At 43.6% G+C, this 20,674-nt stretch overlaps 1 protein-coding gene across 7 annotated transcripts in view; it reads left to right on the top strand.

Moving 5' to 3' along the window:
• The window catches only part of ANK3 (ankyrin 3), a 2,768,233-nt gene that overhangs the window by 1,401,067 nt on the left and 1,346,492 nt on the right, over positions 1-20,674 (top strand). The window contains exon 1 of one of the 7 annotated variants that reach the window (XM_069611213.1): positions 8,248-8,596. The exons of 5 other annotated variants lie outside the window; for them this stretch is intronic. In XM_069611213.1, the coding sequence (XP_069467314.1) occupies positions 8,594-8,596 (3 nt within the window). In that variant the 5' untranslated portion in view covers positions 8,248-8,593. Of the gene's footprint in view, positions 1-8,247; positions 8,597-8,632; positions 8,871-20,674 lie in introns of those variants that run through there. One more of the 7 variants, XM_069611212.1, reaches the window with a different exon arrangement.

Raw genomic sequence — 20,674 nt, forward strand, 5'->3', positions numbered from 1 at the left:
TGTCTGGATTCCTAGCTTTGCTGAGCTATAGAATTCTCAAACTCATTTTGCATGTCTTGGGAGGATAGCTCAGGGGCAACGTGCTCGACGTGGAAGCAAGACGACAAAAAGCAACACAGGTTTGATTCCCGGGTCCGCGCTTTGAAACCTCTAGGTATTCAGCATGTTATAAATAGCACATCATATCATATAATATCATGTAGATTACTGTTGTGTGGTAGAAGAGAAAATATCTATGTCAAGTCTGCTTCTCGCATGAAGCTAGCCACAGAATAATAATTAGATCCTGGGGACCTCCTTGCCTTTTATTATAATGCAGTTGATAAAATGTGTACCATTTGGGTAATATGAGCATGTGTTACTTACAATGCTGTCAAGCTAGTGGCCCTTACTTTGATTCAGTGAGATGATTTGTTGTGCTTAGTGGCCTCCAGATAAGTGGCAACCTGTGGATAACAGAGGTTGGGTTGATCCTTCTCCATTAGTCACAAAGTGCCACTTTGTCATGCAAAGTGAAACTCCTCAGTAAACCTGAAGGAGGAGTGCTCTGCATGACATACCACCGTGTGCCTACAATAGGGGTCTGCATAATGTGGCTCTCCAGATGTTCTGAACTATGACTCCCATGATTCCTCACCATTGACTATGCTGGACAGATCAGACTTGTAGTCCACAACTTTTGGAGAGCCAAAGGTGGCAGCCTTATAAAGACATATGTTCCTGCTGTGTTTATATGAGAATGGGTACTGTTGCACATGAGGGCATGCCACATCCTGTACCTGTAGGCACTACATGGTGCTTAGAAGCCCCAACCTGTTTGCGGCCATGATTGTAGCCCAAGCATACCGATGCTTGCACTCCAAATCCGGTCGAGCCCTCATTTGCTCCTTTTAGTGATTTGGAGGTGGGACTTCTGGATTTAGGGAGCAAAGGAGAGGAACTACAGAGATGCAAACCCGGGGCATTGGGCAGAAAAAAGGTACATTTTCTTATTTCCTGTACACTCTATGAAGCTGAAATGTTTGCACATGCCAATTAATATGGGTTGCTCACAAGCCTTCCATAATGAATGTGTTTTGGCTTTTTTGCTGTGTCTGGCGCCCTAAATTCTGAAAGGTGACGCTACATAATAGGGTGTGTGTATGTAGGATAGGCAGAGGGGATGTGACAGTCCCAACATGGTATTGGGTAATTTGCACGAGATCCATTGATCGTAGGCAAAAAAGACTGACTATCTTTACCTGCGAGCCTGTCGGCCTGCCTGCCAAGACACTTCTCACCGCTCACAAGTGTATTCAGGAGCTGAGAGACGCGGCCAGGCTGGAAGAGGGAAGTCGTAAACAGACAAGGTATGTGTCTGTCTGGGTAAGTTAGGTAATGGGCCGGAACAGGATGGAGCACTGCTGGAGCTCTTCCCCATCTAGAGGCCCAGGAAACTCCCTGGTTTGTTGCTGAGCTTTCACCCAGGAGCAGTAAACACTTCAGAAGACTCATCAGACTGAATGTGCATGAACAGCTAAAGCCTAACATCCCCTTGTGAAGCTGTCCGAATTATTACATATGTCTTGCAATTTTTGTTACGGTCAGTAATATGACCGATGGAAAGAGCAGAGCCCAACTTGGTTATTTACAGATTTATAAAGCGTCAAAACGAAGGTCCAAGGGCATCTGGGCACTAGAGCAAACTTTGGCCAGGGTGTCTTCAAGGCCTTACGGAACTGAAGGTGATCAGCCAATTCACGAAGTTGCGCTGAAAGGGCATTCCACAATTTTGGTGCCAAACCCGAAAAAGAGCACCCCCCCCTCCCTCTGTCCCCTGACCCCAAGCACGTGCCTTATACAATCTGGGAACTATAAACAGAATTTGAGGGCAGGGGCGCAGAATTCTAGCTAGCAAGTAATGTACCAATTTGTCATTAAGGAAAGAAGGGCCAGAGTGGTAAACAGACCGATGAACAATACATAGAGCGTTTAACTAAATGCAGTGTTGAATCGAGAGCCAGTGAAGTTGCCGTAGCAGAGGTAGCGAATGGGAAGGCCTCAGGGAATTTAAAGTAGAGTGTGCTACGGAGTTCTCCAGGACCTGGAGACGGTGCAGCAGAAACTCTGGCTGCCTCAGATAAACGCCATTACAATAGTTAAGAAGATCCCATGATTTGAAACACTGACTACATGAGATTGTACATGTAAAGGAATAAAAGCTAGCACATTTTTTTTACAATTTAAGTTGGAGAAAGCCACTGTTGCACACTGCCACAATCTGAGCCTCTCTGGACCCAGAGGAATATCATTTAATTCCAAAGCTGAAGTAGTAACTGCGGGACATTGGCCAAGAGATTCAGGCCAAAAGTCTGGAATCCATAGACCATCAAACCCCTGAGGGACCGATCAACAAACTCTCTCTGTGTTCACTGTTTGATTGCAGCCAATTTTCCGACATGGCAGGCATGATATTAATCTACTTGGAGGATCCGATTTGGGAGCGTTAAGTCAGAAAATCAGCTGAGTATCATCGGCATAGGTGCAAAATTGAATACCTTAGGATGAAATTAGGAACTAAGGTAAACATTGAAAAAAGGAGGGGAAACAGAAGAACCATGGGGAAAACCACATGAAATAGATGTAGTAACTTCCATTACTCACTCAAAGGGTTTCTAGCTGAATTAAGAGGAATGGCTATCCTTTTGTTCCCAAAATGCTCTTTGCTTTTATGCAAATTGCCATGCTTTGGTCCATGAAGAGATTGGGTGTTGTGTGACCTGTCCTGGGCCCACACCCCATGGACCCGCCTACTATCTCCTCACAAGGAGGAAAGGGTTACCAGAGTAATTTTGCCCCATTTCCAGCAGTGTGTGGGGGTTGTGGTGGAAGGAAGGGGGTGGATGAGTGAATGTAGGTTCTGTGTAGATTGGCTTCTAATCACCTTAACCCAAAGCATTCCCACCACTTAAGAAGCAAGTGCACGTTTGTATGAAAAGCAAGTTTATTGTACAATCAGCAAAGAGGGCTTAGATGATTCTGTAGAGTCAAACCTAACCTGGGTCTCCCTGAACCACAGAAGTTGACATATTGTATACATGTTTGCAACAGTTAAAACACTTGCATACATTTTATTACAAACCACCCCCAACACATTATTGGTCAAAACCTATAGGAAATAAATCCAATCTTCTCCAATTCCCCTGCTCTCATTGGTCACAATTTTTCTAACTACCATATTCAGCTCATGTGTACAGCACACCCCCTTTTAGGATTTGTCTGTGGTAGGTTGTAACATCATCTCATATTTACACATTTAAACAGAAATTTATTACAAGTTCCAGCTGGCCTGGGAACTTCTCACACCGGACATGACTGCACATGGTTTGCAAGAACACTTCAAAAAATATGGGGAGGGGGAGAGTTAATAACTTTCCTTTGAACTGGTGATAACCATCTCAACTCACCCAGACTTGCTGGCATCCTTGTTTCATTATAATATAAATGACTACCAATTCAACACGTAGGGCCTCTGGACATAACCTGAGAAAACAGTTGAAACCCATGAAGTATCAGTCCCTCTGCCCTTGGGTGTCTTTTTCACCCCATGTTTTTTCCACAGCCACAAACAGATGCCAGACCTATCTGAACAATGAATAACAGGCTCTCATGTAATTCAAAAGATTAGATCTCCTTGCCGCAAGAATGCCAAAAAACCACAGCCATGCCTATGTGTGACCATCTGATTATTGTTGCAGCTGCCCGTCTGCGGTCCTTCAATTCTTGCCAAAACAGTTTTTCCCAGTCCCACAGAGTTCACCTTGCAGAACACTGGCTGCACAGCTTACAGATTTGTACAGTCCCCATGTACCCCAAACTGTCCTCAACATATATCCCTTAGCCCCCATGTACGTATGTCTGTTGGTACATGCATGTTTTAATACTACCATGCCTCTTCACAGTGGTACCTTCATGACATACCTCCTTTCTCACAAATGCGCATTTATGAAGCTCCTCGTTGCCCAGCTTCTAGGCGCTTTGTGGCACACCATATCCAGATTGTATTTATATTTAATTGGTGATTTTATATTTTCCTTGTTGCACGCATGCAAATCTTAAATGTATCACTTAAACACAAAGTAACAGTTAAAGTAGCACATAGCCCATTCTCATTAACTACGCTGGGTACATATAAAATTGCAACATCGAACCAACTTCGCAGCTCGCCCAGTCGCTAATATGGCACGTGCAACGTGAACCCCTCTTTCTTAGTCGGCTGGAGCCTTTCCTGACCACTCCAACAGTTTAGGGAGGTGAAACCCCTGATTCAAATATTTGGCAGTGGGGAGCAAGAGGAGTAGAAGCTCTGAGGGGATTTGGGAGTGAAAATCCCCCCGCCCCCAATTGTCGTAATCCTGACCATTGAAGACCGCACAAAATTCAGCTTAAAGAGGCAGCCTTTTTTTGGTGCAGTCTTCAACGGTCAAGATTATAACATACGACCCCCAGCACTTCTTTTCTACAGCTTATCAGTTTGCATGATGTGATGTTACTCTGGCCAATGTTTTCCTGTATCCAACTAGAATCAATATTCTATTCATGCCTGATTGGATCCACACACCCCACCCCTCCCTCTGTTCCCCATTCTAAGCATTGTAACAACGGCTTTTATCATCAAATTCAATGGTACTCTGTTTATTGACCTCGTAAAACAAAGGTCTGAGTCAGCCGTCCCTGGATTTAAACAGGTGAGCATTAAACGTGCTGAGCTATAGCACTACAGCATGCCGTTTGATCAACTGTGTAGTTAAATAAAACATTTCTCATGAGATCTACTCACCACCAGTGAGGAATTCGACCATCCGCACGGTGAAATTGCGCTCGCCTGGGCTGTTTTGATTTACTGGAATCTGAGAGCCCCTGGTACATCAAAGCATCTCAAGGAGGGGGGAAGGCACAACTTCCTCCAGCATGGGCAGCCTAATTTACTGGTGGCAGTGCATGCTAATGAGAAATAATTGAAGCAGGCCTGAAGGGGTTCGGTTGACGGAATAGACAACAGGAAAGGCGGGGCTAACGCCCCTTTGGTATGCAATGTGCCAACTTGAAGCTAGTTCCCACCCCTCTGTATGAAAGGCAGTGAAATGCATATCTGGGTCCACTATTTACCGTAAGCAAGCCCCTGCAGAGCTGACCCCTTTCAGAGGGGAGAAGTATGTGGTTTGGTGGAGACAGAAAGTCTGCTCCAAGCACAAACTTCAAGGGAACCCTACGCTTTAATCAAGAGTCAGAGGGGTCAGTTAACCAAGGAGACACTTTGATCTACAACAGACAGGGATATGGGTGGGACTTAGGTATATGTTGTCACCCCTTGTCTGTCCTGTTAAAGAGCACCCTGGTCCTGACCTAATGCCGGTCCGATAGCACATCGACTAGAGCGCTCGCTTTGACACCAGTGCAGAGCCTGCTAACTCAGGTTCGAATCCTGGCAGGGCCAAACTCAGCCTTTCATCCTTCCGAGGTCGATAAATGAGCACGACACACAGTGCGTAATAATAAGCAGTGCTCAGATACCTGAGGGTTCGTAGCACTATTTAAATACTAAATTATTATTATTATTATGCATAACAGAAGATTGTTGGTGGGGACTCAGGATTGGTTCATTAAGGTAGGCTTAGCCTGCACCAATCAGTATGGCCCATTTAGCTTTAAAAGCGGGTTGAACCCCTCACTTAGCAGATCATCTGAAGATTTTGAAAGGAGTAAGAAAGAGGACTCATTTGGACCCAAGTTGAAGGTACAGTCTACCTTATATCTTCCACCAGTGAAGGATGGCCAGGAGTTCCAAGAGGGAAGCGGGATCCTTCCCCTAAACATCTCTCAGGGAACAGAGGGAGATACCGGACTCAGAGGACCCGTCCAGCAGCTCTAGTACCGGTACTCAACCAACACACAGCGTGCCCTGCAAGGTTCTGCCAGCAAGCTTCCTGGGTGGGAAGTGCCGGAGAGTATCTGAACTAAGGACAAGGCTGTTGCTTGCAAACACTCTCATGAGTTTGGGGCTGTCCGCCTTGAAAGGACACGAGCCCTGCGAAGAAGCTAGGAAGAGTGCCACACAAGCATCATCCAGCGTCAATCTTTTAAGGACATTTTCGAGACAGTCGAGTCCTCGAACCGCTTCCGGCTGCACCGCTGACTGTTGTCTCGACCAGCATTCCAGATCCACCAACCAGCACAGAGACAACGATTCTTGGCCCCGAGCCGCTGCGCCGGACAGCCTGCAGACGTCCGTCCAGTCTTGCTTGCCGAACTGCCTGCTGCTTGGTACCCACAGCTGTCTTTCTCCACTAACTCTGTCTCAAGGGCTGCGAAGTGCCCTGGAACCGCCTCAACGCTGTTGAGCCCCAAGAACTTCTTCAGCACCAGTTACACTGTGTTTCTGCCACCCTGGTCCTTCTCTGAAGGCTCCTAGAGACAGATATGACCCTTTGCCCCCCTGGTGCTGGAACTGAATAACCTTGAACTGTAAGACTGATTACTTTACCAGCTACCCTCCTGTCAGTATCCAGAGTGCATCCCTTTCCTTTGTGAAACTGTCTGTCCTCTGTGTTCCTTTACAGGGTGGTTGTATTTGTACTGTGCTAGAAATGTCTGTTTTAGTAATAATAAAGTAGATATTCTTATACAACCTTGACTGGACAGACCCTTTTTTCATTGGGTAATTGTATTTTCGCTGTGTTGCAACTAACCAATGATCCACGACCTTGCGGAGATAAGCCTTCTGTTCCCTCCACATTACCAAAAATTGGACAAGGTCGTCTTAAAACGTACTTGTATTCCAATCTATTCGGATCCCTTCTGGTGTACTAGAGGTGTGGGGTTGATTGATGGTTTAGAAACCACTATTCATCTCTGGGCCACTGGTGCCCCCGATGTTTATTCGTCACACGACCCGCTCCTGTTCCCTCCAAACATTTGTAATACAAAATACCATAATTGCAATATCATATGTTTCACGATGTAATTCTCCTGCTTCTCAGCGCTTTACAGTGGTGGACTGGCCTATTATGAACTCTGGAGAATTCCTGGTGGGCCTCTTATGTGTGTGTACCCTGGTTTTCTGCTCCTCATGCTCTCTCTCTCCCACTCCCCAAATCCCTTTTTGTCCACATCCCCTCATCACCCCACTTGCTTGGAAAGCCAAGAATTAGTTATAAATCTTCCAGCAAGTTTTTCCTCAATCTTATCAAATGTCTTATTTCTGCTTTGTTATGTTCAACTACTTGTTCAAGCCTATACGGGGGCAAATGTCTTTAGAATACACTATTTGGGCTCCTTTTTCAAAACTTATTTGACCAGAGAACTCCCAAACTCTGCTAAGTGGGGTTCGGCTTTCTCGTACAATGTAATTTGATGCCACCTTAAAACTAATTTGGAGGCCCACATGTTGTTCCCAATACACCTATGATAATGTGTGTTATATATTACATAGGAAATGTAACGCACAGAAACAAGTCATGACTCAACGCTGTGATTAGGCGCGTTTTTATGGCGAAAGGCCTAAATCTTAGCATAAAAGATTGCGAAAGCTCAGGTTAACGCCCTACTCTTAAATTGCTGTCACTCTGTGTGTTTCAGCTGTGATTGGTTTTCACTTTCGTGCATGCCCTTATAAACCTGGCATTCCAATCAGTGCCTTTGCATGCATCTCTCCTGATACTGCCATGCCTATGCTGAATGAGACTTGGTTACATGTGTGTTTTTGTAGGTGTGTTGCATTGTTTTGGTTTTATGATCTTTGAATAACCCACTACAGGTGTCATTACCCCCCCACCCCTTCAGAGGAGCGAAGGTTAGGGCCGGTGGGTAAGCTCCTCCCATGCGTGCTCAGAAATGCAGCAATGCTTGCAGAACAGCTGTGAACGCGAGGGTGTGGCGAGCCAGTGATCACAGGAGCCATGTTGTGTGGCGTGCACCGCGCAGCGTCGGCATGACGCCCTATAAACACCACTCTGCTCTCCTTGAATGCCTCCTTCAGACTCTGAAATGAAAAGACCTTCTTACAGCCTGCTCCGTGTAGCAGCGAAAAGGTTACTCGTACTGTACACACACACCCATCCCTGGAATTGTGTCTGGGTGTCCCCAGCAATCCAGCTCCGTGGCTTTCTATTTTTAGCCTGTTCTACAGTATGTTGCTGTTGTAAAGTGCTTTACCCATAGGTTGCGTTTTTTTCTTCTTCTCATAACCCTAACCCACTGCCAACAGCCCGAACACGTTCTTAGAAGACGAAGGCGCGCGAGCACACTCCGGATAAGGAAAATCAGGTCGAGGTGCAAACATCATAAATCCAGCCAGGTTAATAATCAGGAAACATGAAGAACAAGGTGTAAAATCAGGCGGCACTAGAAGCCGGTTTGGGGCGGGCAGGACGCGCGAGCACAGCACCCACGGGGGGTCTGCATTACAGAGGAAAGCGCTGATAAGCAGAATGACAAAGGCTGGCCGCTGAGCGCTTCCCAGCGCCTCTGGTGTGCCGCCAGCTGATTCCACGGCTATTTTTGGTATTCCACATATCACGGTTACATACACAGAGGATGACTGGACCTTACTAATATGGTAAGTCGGCGAGGAATCCTGGGACGTGTGGGGCTGTTGTTTGGGAGCGCCGTAGGGATCCGCCGCCCCACTACGGCGCTGCCTTTGCCTGAACCTGCAAGTGGACGCCGTGCCAATGCCACGGGCTGCCTCGTTTCAAGAAACTTGAATCGCCCCCACTGCAGGTTTTCCTCTCTCTGATGCAGAGGCTAAAGGGTTAACTAATTGACTTATCAAGTTTCATTGTTGGCCTCAGAAAATGGCTGTGGAAGAAGGGGAGCATTTCTCCGAACAAGTAAGCTTTAGCGAATAATAATGCGGGCGTTTTGCATGTGCCGGTCGTATGTACACGTCTAGTTCATTTGTGGCAAGTGCGTGCGGGGTGCGGGTGATGGTGGTGGGCGGCGGGGCTTGTTGTCCCTGCTTGCTAGGTGCCCTTCGGTTCGTTTGAGGCAGCGGGGATGTTTACTGTACATTCTGTCATTTGCATGCCATATTACACCACGCATCCAGCCACTCGGTTCATTTTGCATAGGATGTTTGCTGAAATACAATAAACGGATATGCATTTACAGTGGGCTAAGCATTTTGTAACCAGAGAGAAGCGGCGCTGCGCGTGCAGCATTATTTTGTTTGTACGACAGCAAGTCTTCAAGTGCAATTCCGGGACCCCTTTTCTAGGACGACACAAAGGGCACGTCTTTACAGCACGGTCCCGCTTTTGTTGATTCATTCCCGGGTACATTGCAATTCGTGCATGATCTGTCCTTGCAGGACTTTTAGTGAAGGTCGAAAGGTCAGCTTTGTTATTGGATTTGTGTTATGGTTTCATGAATGAGTATTTTGATCTGCACATGCGCGCCGTACTATGACGTCTTGGCTTATGGCCTCGCTTAGAATTGTAAGGCGTTTTTTGGGCTACACTTATGCATCGCTGCTTTTAAATGGAGACTCGTGATTAAGTCGCTTTATATCATGTGAGCATTGGTATTCTGGAATAGTCAACTAGATCTGCAGCAAATTGGCTGTTTGTCTGAAAATGTAAACGCTGTTCATGTACCCCCACGATTCTAAAGCGTCATGTTTGGCATTGCAAGCACGTGTAGACCCTCACGAATACAGTGGGTTTATACGACTGTAGCAGAATAGTGTGGCGATTTTGTCATGGCAGCTGCAAAGGAACAAGCTATTCACACATGTGCCTGATGAAATTATGTACTGTGTAGTTTGTTTCGATAGACACATTTTTGAACAGCACATTTGATTTCATGTTGTAATGTTTTTGATAGGGGAGTAAGTGATGGGCACTGCCATGCCCCATTGAGCAGCGGCCAGCTTTCATGTTTCGGTACCAAGTCTGCAAGAGGGCAAGTCAGATTCACTTTTGTAGATGATCAACTCTGCACGAAGATTTCCAGCCAAGAAGCATCTTCGATCGCAGCCCACAGAGTAGGCGAAAGCGGGCCTTTAATTCGCATAGCTAGTGTGGCAAAGCTAGGCCACATGGCCCGGCGCCAGTGCTCATCCTGAGATGCAGTGTACGTGTGCTGCTAAACTTCGACTCACTCTCAGAGGCGCATCTCAAAGTCTAGGAAACATGGCATGAAGGGGAAACTGTTGAGAAAAATGAGGCAAGCGAAGGAGCAATAGGAATAGCAACACAAATGGACATAGAAGAGTTACTTTCAGAGTAGAATGACCGTGTGCGCGGTGCAGAGTTTCTTCATACAAGAGAAACTAGAGCTGTGGTAGTGACCATTTTAAAAGGGTAGGAAAGCCATCTGCATAAATATTTTTGAGACAGTGAAGTGTTAATTTGAAATGAAAGTAAAAAAAAAAACATTCTAAAGAAAATATGGTGAGGAATGAGCACCTGTGAAGCATATCACTGGTTCCCATATAGAAGACCATTGTTTTTTTAAAACTTAAAACATATACTATGTAAGACAGCCACTGCGTAGTCTCCTTCCTCCTACACCTCCTTGGGAAGATCGAGGGGTGTATTCCAACCATTCCTCCTGATGACTTGAGAACTGCTGTACAGGTTTCGTCTTGTTGTCAATGTATTGCCCCACCCACACCCCAGGCATTTGTGTTACTTTCTGCCGATAGACTGGTAAATGGAGCACTTCGGCTCCCACCACCAGCAAGCTTGATACACATGCAATGCCTTGCACCTTAGCTACTAAGCTGTCTCCCTTGCTCCCTCGTTCTCCCTTGCTCCCTCGTTCTCCCTTGCTCTCTCTCGCCCTCTCTCTCTCTCTCTCTCGCCCTCTCTCTCTCTCAGGAGGGTGGAGGGGGAAGGGGTCCCCTGGTCAAGCGCTTCATAGGCAGAATGAGCCGGAGTTGCTTTGAGGAGGCTCCTTCTTAATCCTGTAAAGGTACTGCTTAGCATGCATCTGTTTGGATCAACACTTCTTGCATTGGCGCTGCTGACATATTTTATGTTGCTATGTCTAATTATTTTCATGTTTTTTAACATATTTTTTTAAAAATATTATATTTCTAGTGTACATGGCTCAGATGCTCATAACCAGGCACAACCTGTGTACATATAATTAATAAAATGCAATACTCCCGAATGAATGCATCATTATTACCAAGCACAATTCAAGATAGTAAGCATAGGCAACATTTTGCACATTTATTGTAATTTCAATACTTTTTCTAGCTCTGCGATCCTTTTATTTTGGCACACTGCAAAGTCTCTCTGTATTCATCTCACCAGAATTGTGAGAATGAAGTTATCCCTAGAGTTATTTGTTACATAGCAAGGCCAGTTTCCCAGGGCTTTAAACAGTTTAGAAACACACACCTATGTATTCTTCACTAGCGTCGTATCCCAATCTCACAATGACAGCTAGTTCCCAGACAGCGCTGTTAGCTAAGAACAGGACTCTGGGAAGTGCAGTCTCCACATACCCAGGTGATGCCAACTGCACCATAACCCAGCGGGTGAAAGCAAGGCCACCTGCCACAGCGGGAAAAGGCTCTGCTATTGGTTTACTGCAGGTGGCCAAACAGGTGGTGCAGGCCAGTGGACACTCAGGCACTTGTACTCAATCCCACTTAGTGGCCAGAGTTAATGCTGGGGAAGTGCAAGTTCTCTCAAGATCTGCTTGTCCTGGCACAGCAGATGCTTACCTCTGTGGTGACCGCATACATTACCTGAGCGTCGAGCACGGAAACAGAATCCGATTCATTATCCTACTAGAAAAAGTGGCGGAAGTGCCAGTTATGTTATGATTATTTATAAAGCGCAGCATTCGCCCGAGGGCATCTTGGCACTCAGTCCTGCAGGAAAACAGTTGCGTCAAGGCAATTTAACTAACACCAGGGTTTGTTTAACAAGAAAGCTCTTCAAAGATCGCTGAAAGGAAAAATGATCAGTGATAACACGAAGAGACAGAGGAAGCCATTTCCAGAACTTAGCTGCTGCAACAGAAAAAGCACGACCTCTGGCACTTGCCAGTCTCACACAAGGTACCTGCATGGTATAGGGCTCAGAGTGAAGAGGATGATTCAACATGTAGGGGCAGAATTCAAGCTGAATATACTCTTCACGCCGTGCCATAAAAGGCAGCAGTGTGATTGGGATTAACGCTGGCATGCAACCAAACATCAGCTTCATATCAACTTGGTTTACCTCAGAACCTTTTGGAACGATAGAGCCCTTTGGGACTGTGGAAGTGTTGGAGAAATCAACACAAGTTCCATAAACTACAAAAAATAAGATATTGCAAACAGATGCTTTGCATTTAGTGAAAATTTAGAGGGTATTTCACAACCTAGTCCCTCGGGGATCCCATAATCAGGTGGCCAGGGAAGGGCCATCGCTTTTGCATCCCGACATTGGAGGTGGACAAGCAAACTAACTGGCCGTAAATCAAAATGGGAGTAGCCTCGACCATTAAACAAATAACAAACAAATCCAAGTCAGTCTAGTCAAAATAAAAGGCCTATACTAAAATAAACGTAACCTTGCCTTCCTTCTCAAATGACAAATGTGTAAAGGGGATATAAAAAGAAAAGATAGTGTCTCAAAACAAATGTCAGAATGGCTTAGGTAACAACTCCCTTGCACAGGGTCTCAAGAGTTTAGTAAAAAGGATAGGTGGTTGGCACAATTCTGTATATCTGGTACACTTTGGCTTACTGGTACAATTCAGCAGTTCAGGCTTTAGACTTCGCCCACTTTGCCATGAATGCAAACACTCTGCTCCCCGAGTGAATAAGTATCAGTTGATTGGCATCTTCTTCAATCTCCTACTGGTAGTCCATGCACCTTCCTGTATATCGCTATGTTTTGAAGAATTCAGCTTTTTAGTAGCTCGTAAAATGTAAATGCTTTTGTCGGTGAGGGAATCTCGACTAATCCTTCCCATGAGGTTTGTGCAATACTGTACCACCGTCTGCTCTAGTGATACAGTATCTATGCCATCAAGTATGTACGCCTTCGTACCACAGACACTGCCACACAGGGAGAAATAATAGAACAGCTTGTGAATCTGCTGCATTGGATGGTCACATGCCTTTGTGTTGGTAGTTGCAAATGTACATGTCATTGTGTTTACAGCGGTAGGCCATCTGCTCACTATGCAGCATGCACAACGTTCGACTATTAAGGGTTTTGTCCTTATTTGTTAGTAAAATGATGATTGCTCTTTTTTATTTTTTATTGTTTTTTTTGTGACACCGATTTTAGTGAAGATGAATTTGTATTTTAAAGGCTATTTTGATGAAATTGTATTGTAAAGGTTTTCTCTTTTTACCATAAACAATAACGTAAACACAAATTTTAAAAAGAATTAAGGGTTTGAAGGTGTATGTCGGGTCCTGTTATCAAACACTCCCAATAGACTTCTGCCCCCAGCTGATGCTTAATCCACAACATTATCAGGTTGTAGTAATCATGTGAAGCAAAGCATTGTTGTGATGTATGATCATTGCATTTATGAGGACAATGTTGGCATTGCAAATTATTTGGGTATTGATGTTTTGCTTGCTCATGTGGATCCTAAGGTTTGCATGTGGGATGTATGTGGAACCACGGGGTGCCGTCAATGGCCCCAGTGGTGTTTAGGGGGCTGCACCTACTATATAACTACTTATTTGTGTGCTTGTGCCACAACTACATTTGATCTTTCCCTTGTACTAGTTTACCCTCTCTAATCCATCACTTGAGGTTTGTTAATTGTTCATGAACAAGAAACATACGTGGATTATTCTAATAAGTGCATCATTTCATTATTAATATTTGCTAATGTATCCTTCCTCCATTAATATCCCCTGAGATCTAAAAAGAATGAACAATATGTTGCCCGTATTCACTCACTTGAAGTAAAAATATTCATTTGAAAACGGATGCACAGTAGTATGCGATAGGCCGCATATCAAATACATTTTATTTAGTTTTCCTGAATTATTGAAGGTTCATCAGTCGTCTTAACATATATTTCATTTCTTTGTTTTAGGTTTCAGATTTGTGATATTGGGCATAGGGAATTACATGCTTTTTTGTGACTTGCATTACTGATCCCTTATGACTGTGTCTTACATCTGACCATTTCTTTTGGTTTTGATTTGACTAAATAATGCCTCTGATGGCAGGTGGTCACCTGCATACGCCGAACCCCTTTATCAAGGGTTCACTCTGCAGAATTAAGACACGAGAAGCTATATGTTGGGGCATGGGATTTGTACTAGTTTCAAACAAAACTAAAAATAAGGAATTGTTCAAAAGATTGTTTAACATTGCACTTCTTTTTATGAGCACAAGGAAGACCTCTTTCAGGGGAAGAAGACTTTTGCATCTCTCTCTCTCTCTCTCTCTCTCTCTCTCTCTCTCTCTCTCTCTCTCTCTCTCTCTCTGATACGTGCGCACCCACACACACACACAGTTGAAAACCATGCTTGCTTTGGTGGGCCACTGCTTAGGCCACTAAAGACGTATTTGTTTCCTTTCTGGATTCATTTTTGATAATAATAAATGCTTCTAGGATACACAGGCATGGGTGCGGTTTTACAAAAACCATATAGAGACGTGGAGCCAAATTAACGACGTGGTGACCAGGCTCCTCACACAACAATGAAGGACACTCATACAACAAAAGATCACCTCACGTCTTTGGTTACCCCTTAAGGTGTCCCCTAGGCCAGAAATACCTCGTGCTTTATAGCTAACAGATACTAAGTTGACACATTATTTATATATCACTATTTTATTAAATCAACATCACATATCTTTATAACATTTTATAAAACACCTTTTCTAAAAATACAATAATTCCTAAAAATCCTATTACAAACATGTCTCATAAGAACCATACCCATAAATAAAGCAACCTGTGTTGTGCTTAATTCTGTGACATCCTACCTATACAAAGCTAAGTGTTGTATAATATTTTGAAGGAGAACACTCTGCCTCTAGACACACAATGGTCGGTAGCTATCTGGTTCCTTATAAGTAAAGGAGACCACCGATAACATCTAGCATTGGTTCTATACAATTCTACCCCAACTAGTGCTACCCGGGGGTGAAGACCAAATAAATTTATACTTTTTGTATTGTATCGTCACAAAATCACAATACCATAATTGCCCAACATGTTTCGTTCAACAATCCTGTTCACCACAATGTTAAAGAACTTCGTCAGGGGGACCATCTGTACCCTTCAACCTTCTCACTTCTTTTTATGGTTGGTTCAATCCTGCCCAACCCTTCGCTATAAAGGATGCTCTCAAGCTATAGCTTATTTTACAATATTTCTTTCTTAACCTGGAGACACACAAAACAAATAAAGGGGAATATAAACCAAAAATCAACAGTCAATAATGAGAAACATTCTTTGTTGTTGATCAACTTAGTCAGTGTCTAAGTTCACTATACTAAGGCTTACCGTGTTGTGCTTTCACAGAGTCACTCGACACCGGTATATTCAAGGGGAGAGTCCAAGCAATTATGCGGGACTACTCAATTTCTGAAAAACACAAAAAACAGGGCACTCGATCGGTGTATGTCCAGAGTGAAAGTTGCACACTCTTACCAAAACAGTCAACATATCGACCATGGTTTATTCATAATGTCTCTAGTACCATCTCAGAGGATACCCAGGTCAACACTATTAGTCCATCTCAACCGTGTACAGTAACCTTAGTCTGAGTTACCTACTGTTACCTCTCTTCACTGACCAAAGATTATATGTCAACAACTGTAGCAGCATCACTCTTAACTTACTCTGTGGGGTCCGTAGTAAAGTGTGCTACCACCAACACCCATATGCTAAACGCTGGGCAATGTCATTACCTGATGTCTGTATACTGTATACTGACAAGGAGTTCGCAAAAAACTGATGTCAGTGCGGCACCGCTCTTATTTGTAACTATTTCCTTAGTTCACGAAGCTGGCTTCCTTGCTTCTGCATTCGGGGTCAGACTCCCTCGAGCTCACTTCGGCATAGACACTATAACGTTCCGTTTTTATCGTCCTGTGTTACGCTCAAAAAGAGAGTCCCTAAAATTAAAGAGAAAAGTTCACAGGTGGAGAGTCAGAACAATCTATATCTATTTTACGCCTCAGTCACACACTTGCTGTTTCTATTTGTCCCACTCCTACCTAAATGGTATGAAGTAGACTTACGTTATCTGTAGCTTGTGGCAATCCTCTCGCTGTCCTGCTACAACGTAGCTAACTCTATTATTCCCGGCACATCGCTTTAACCTTGTTAGCTAGAGTCACATGAGTACTCTCCGTATCACGTGTCTTGCAGGCCATCTCGTACCACGTCGTTTTCCACGTCTCGTGTGTCACGTGTGCAACTTTTTTTGCCTTTGACGCTCCACAGTCTCTACACCTATGTGACCAGTCCCGAACGTCAATACAATCAATACTAACACGGGCGGCCTAAACTACCAACTAATTCATGGTCGGTAAGTATAGGCGTTGTATATTCGAGCCTTCGTGCCTAATATTCCGAGTGTTGACCGCAACGCTAACAGTTATGGAACATTGTCTCGTGCGCCGCTAGCTAATCCACTTGTTCCTTGACTGGCACTTGACTCTAGCTTAGCTAATGTAGGCTTCTGGGTTTCTCCCTGTCCGGATTCTTCACACACATACATTTTTATAAGGTGTGTTTCCGGCTTGTTGACTAGTATGTATATATACCACATCATTGTGGGTGTGTAAATGGGTGTGAGTACCTCAGAATGCAAGACACAAACCAAGTACCGTATATGTTGTTATCTAAGGTTGTTGTCACTCCGCATACTGACTCATCTAAGTATCGCAATGTTGACTTGGTCAAGGAGGAACAATCAATGTTTCCAACTCTCAAATTCGTTGAGTCCTTTAGTGACTGAATCTGTGAGAACAATCAACCATTGTTCCTTATACTGCAATTTCCTTATATCTGCATCAGGGTTGCTTGTTCTATTTAGTTTCCACAAGACTGTCCATTTCAATTCATCTGCATCATGGTTCAGAATAATAAAATGATTTACCATTGGGGCTACTGTGTTGTGGTTGCGAATGCAACTCCTGTGTTCTCCTATGCGTGTGGTCACTTTACGTTCAGTCATGCCAATATAAATCTTTTGGCATGGGCACCATACTGCATATATCACATGTGTTGAGTTACAATTGGTGAATGTCGTTTGATTCCACAATTGTGGGAGTCCCAAATCCACCTCTTTTGTTCTGCTGGTAAATTTGCAGTTGACACATTTACCACAGGGGGCATGCCCTACTAATGTCGGTAGACCCCATGCTTGTGTGATGCTCAGTTGTTCTTTAGGTCTTTGAGAAATATCATTTCTAGTTATTAATTCCTTCAAATTAGGTGCTCTCTTGTACGCGCATAGTGGGCTCTCCAATGGACTTTCTCCACCTGTAAGTACGTGCCAATTCTTTTTGATAATCTTGATGACTTCATTTGTTTTTTCATTATAAGTACTCACAAACACAATATCATTTCTATTCTGATTTTTGGGACGATACTCTAATAGAGCCTCCCGATGGTTATTAGTGGATCTTTTGTATGCTCTTTTAACAATTTTTTTGGGGTAATCTCTATTCAACAGTTTGAATTTCAATTGTTCAGCTTCTACATGGAACGTCGAATTCAGCGTGCTGTTTCTTTTCAGCCGAATGAATTGTCCAAATGGCAGATTCTCTCGTGTATGTTTTGGGTGAAAACTATTGAAACTTAACAGGGCATTCTTGTCTGTTAACTTATGAAAAGGTTTAACTTGTAATTTATTCTGTGTTTTGTCAACCCAGATCGTTATATCTAAGAAGTCAATTTTCTCTGAGCTCTGTGTACAAGTAAACTTTAAATATCGATTCAGTTGGTTGATCCATTCAAAAAATTCCAGAAAAGAACTCACCGTACCATCCCATATTATCAAAATGTCATCGATAAATCTCCGCCATAAGGAAATCTTCGAGAAGAAGGGATTGGTTGTTTGATAGATATGTTCTATTTCGAAATTCTCTACATACAAATTCGCAGCCGTAGGTGCCACAGGGGAGCCCATGGCTGTGCCATGTATTTGATGGTATAATTCATTATTGAACATGAAGTAACTCTCTGTTAGAGCCATTTCTGCACACCACAGAATAAAACTATTGGGTGTGATTCCTGAGCTTCTTTTAGTGTATAATACATTCTCCAATACTTCGAGTGTATCTTGTTGGGGAATGCATGTATACAACGCCACAACATCCAGGCTAACTAACAATTGAGTTTCAGGATCAAAATTCATATGTTCCACGCTGTTTATAACATCAGTGGTATCTTGTAGATATGAAAACATATTGAGGACAAACGGTTTCAAAAATTTGTCAGCAAATTTTGCTAGTGGTTCCAACAATGACCCTATTCCAGAAACGATTGGACGTCCTGGTGGATTGAGCAAGGATTTATGAATTTTAGGCAAAGTATAAAACTTTGGAACCGAAGGTCTGGACACTATAAGATAATCATATTCCTGTTTACAGATCCAGTCTCTCGACAAAGCTTTATCGACTTTTTCTCTGATAAGGATGGATAGTTTTTCTGTAGGATCGTCAGTTAGACTGCGGTAGTAAGAGATATCACTAAGTTGTCGTTCACATTCACCAATGTAAGCTACCCTATCCTGGATCACCACTGCACCTCCTTTGTCTGCTTTGCGTATAATGATACTGTTATTTTTGGCCAAAGATGTTATAGCTCTCCTTTCAACAGTGCTTAGATTTTGAAATTTACGAGGAGTATGTTCTCTCTCTAAACAGGTAAGGTCATGCCATACTCTTTTGGTAAATACTACGGCCTCTGGGGTATAACTTGCTACCGGAGGATCGAAATCTGATTTTTTCTTTAATCCACTTTCATTCACAGTTTTTGCGAACTCCTTGTCCATAAAATACTGTTTCAAGTGAATCTTCCGGAGTTTTACCACTAAAATTCCTTTCAATGGCAACTTAGTAGTATATTTTGTGCGTTTCCCCTCTGTGTACACAGGTTCAATCCTGACCTCGACAGTGATTGTTTTAAGTTTTGGACATTAATAAAGATTGCCCACGCTAATAGCTCAGGAAGTCTTCTTTCTATTAAAGACAAGGAGGCGAGCATTATGCTATTTCTTTCTTTATTTACTGCCATGTCAGCACTTTAAAACGTTTAACTTTAATACTGAACATTTCTGTTTTTCTTAGAAACAAAGTTTGGAAAACAAAATGCAGAAGTTTAAAGATCCTCTAGTCCATAGTCTTATTCGATCAATCTGCATCGGGGAATTACAAGCCCCATGAGTCTTAGGTCTGAGGTAGTCCTGACCTTTCCCCTCTCCCCCCTATCCCAGGGCAGCCCTCTCCATAAGAACCCCTCTGACCAGGTCCTTTCCTCTTTCTTTATGTCTGTCCACTGAACCACTTCATTTTTGCAAACCAAAACATCCATATCATTGAACAGAGAATTGTTCCTTGAAACTGGGAACTCTTGCGGCCCAACATGACCAACTTGAACAGGTTTCCTTCCACTGGTAAGTAGTGTTTCATGCTGCCGTCTTATGCTCTTCTCCTGTAAATAATGGAGAGCAAATCATGAGGGTGGGAATGAGCAAAGGAGTTATCTCATAACAAATATAGCAGTGCAGACAATAATCTTGTCATTCTGGGTGGGATATAATGCTCGCCTCCTTGTCTTTAATAGAATGAAGACTTCCTGAGCTATTAGCGTGGGCAATCTTTATTCTATGACAAGACAGGAGGCTCGCATTATGCTTGTTCAACGCTTGCTACCACCATAATCGTAATCTCAGAAACAGGCTTAAAATAGAATGTCTTAAAGGTTGATTCGGAAGACCAATCTGCTGATTTCATAATGTCCTGAAGAGACACCCCTGTCGCAAAAGCTTTGGAAGCCATCGCTCCCCTAGCAGAGTGTGCCCCAAAAAGTGATAAATCAATTCCAGCCCATTGCATAATCTCTCTCACCCATCTAGCAATGGTCGCAGATGCTACAGCATGATAAGGCTTCCTTCGCGCTATAAGCAGCTGGGACACCCCTCGCGGCCTAAAATGCGCTGTTGCTTTTTCATAATCTTTAATACACTGTGCCACGCAAAGCTTTTTATTACTTGTGAAGTATGGGTAGTCTATTACCCTTGAATCTGTCTTAGTTCTCTTGGAAATGGTGAATGATACCCCGTCTGGATAGAATATTTTCCTATCGACTTCAAGCGCTTTGACATCGGAAACTCTCCTACAGGAAGTAAGGCAGAGCAGCATAGCTAGCTTTCCTGATAGCTGAGATCGGGATAAATTTTCGTTATCTGGCCATCTGAGGAAAAGACGAAATACGTCTCTCACATCCCATAACACTTTGTATTTGGGTTCCAGTGGCTTCTTAAGCTTCATCTCTCTCAGCAATCTCACGACCGCTGGGTGCTCTCCCACCGTGTTACCTTCCACTTTTTCGTGACCCGCTGAGATAGCGGACCTATAGACACCCACTGTTCTGAATGCGCCGCCTTCTTGAAATTTAAAAGCTAAGAAGTTGAGAACCTCTACTACAGGGGCTGAAACGGGATCCACACCATGGTCTGAACACCAGG

Source organism: Ambystoma mexicanum, chromosome 8 (genome assembly GCF_040938575.1).
Source record: "Ambystoma mexicanum isolate Mex_15411 chromosome 8, UKY_AmexF1_1, whole genome shotgun sequence".
In the NCBI taxonomy this organism is placed as follows: Eukaryota; Metazoa; Chordata; class Amphibia; order Caudata; family Ambystomatidae; genus Ambystoma; species Ambystoma mexicanum.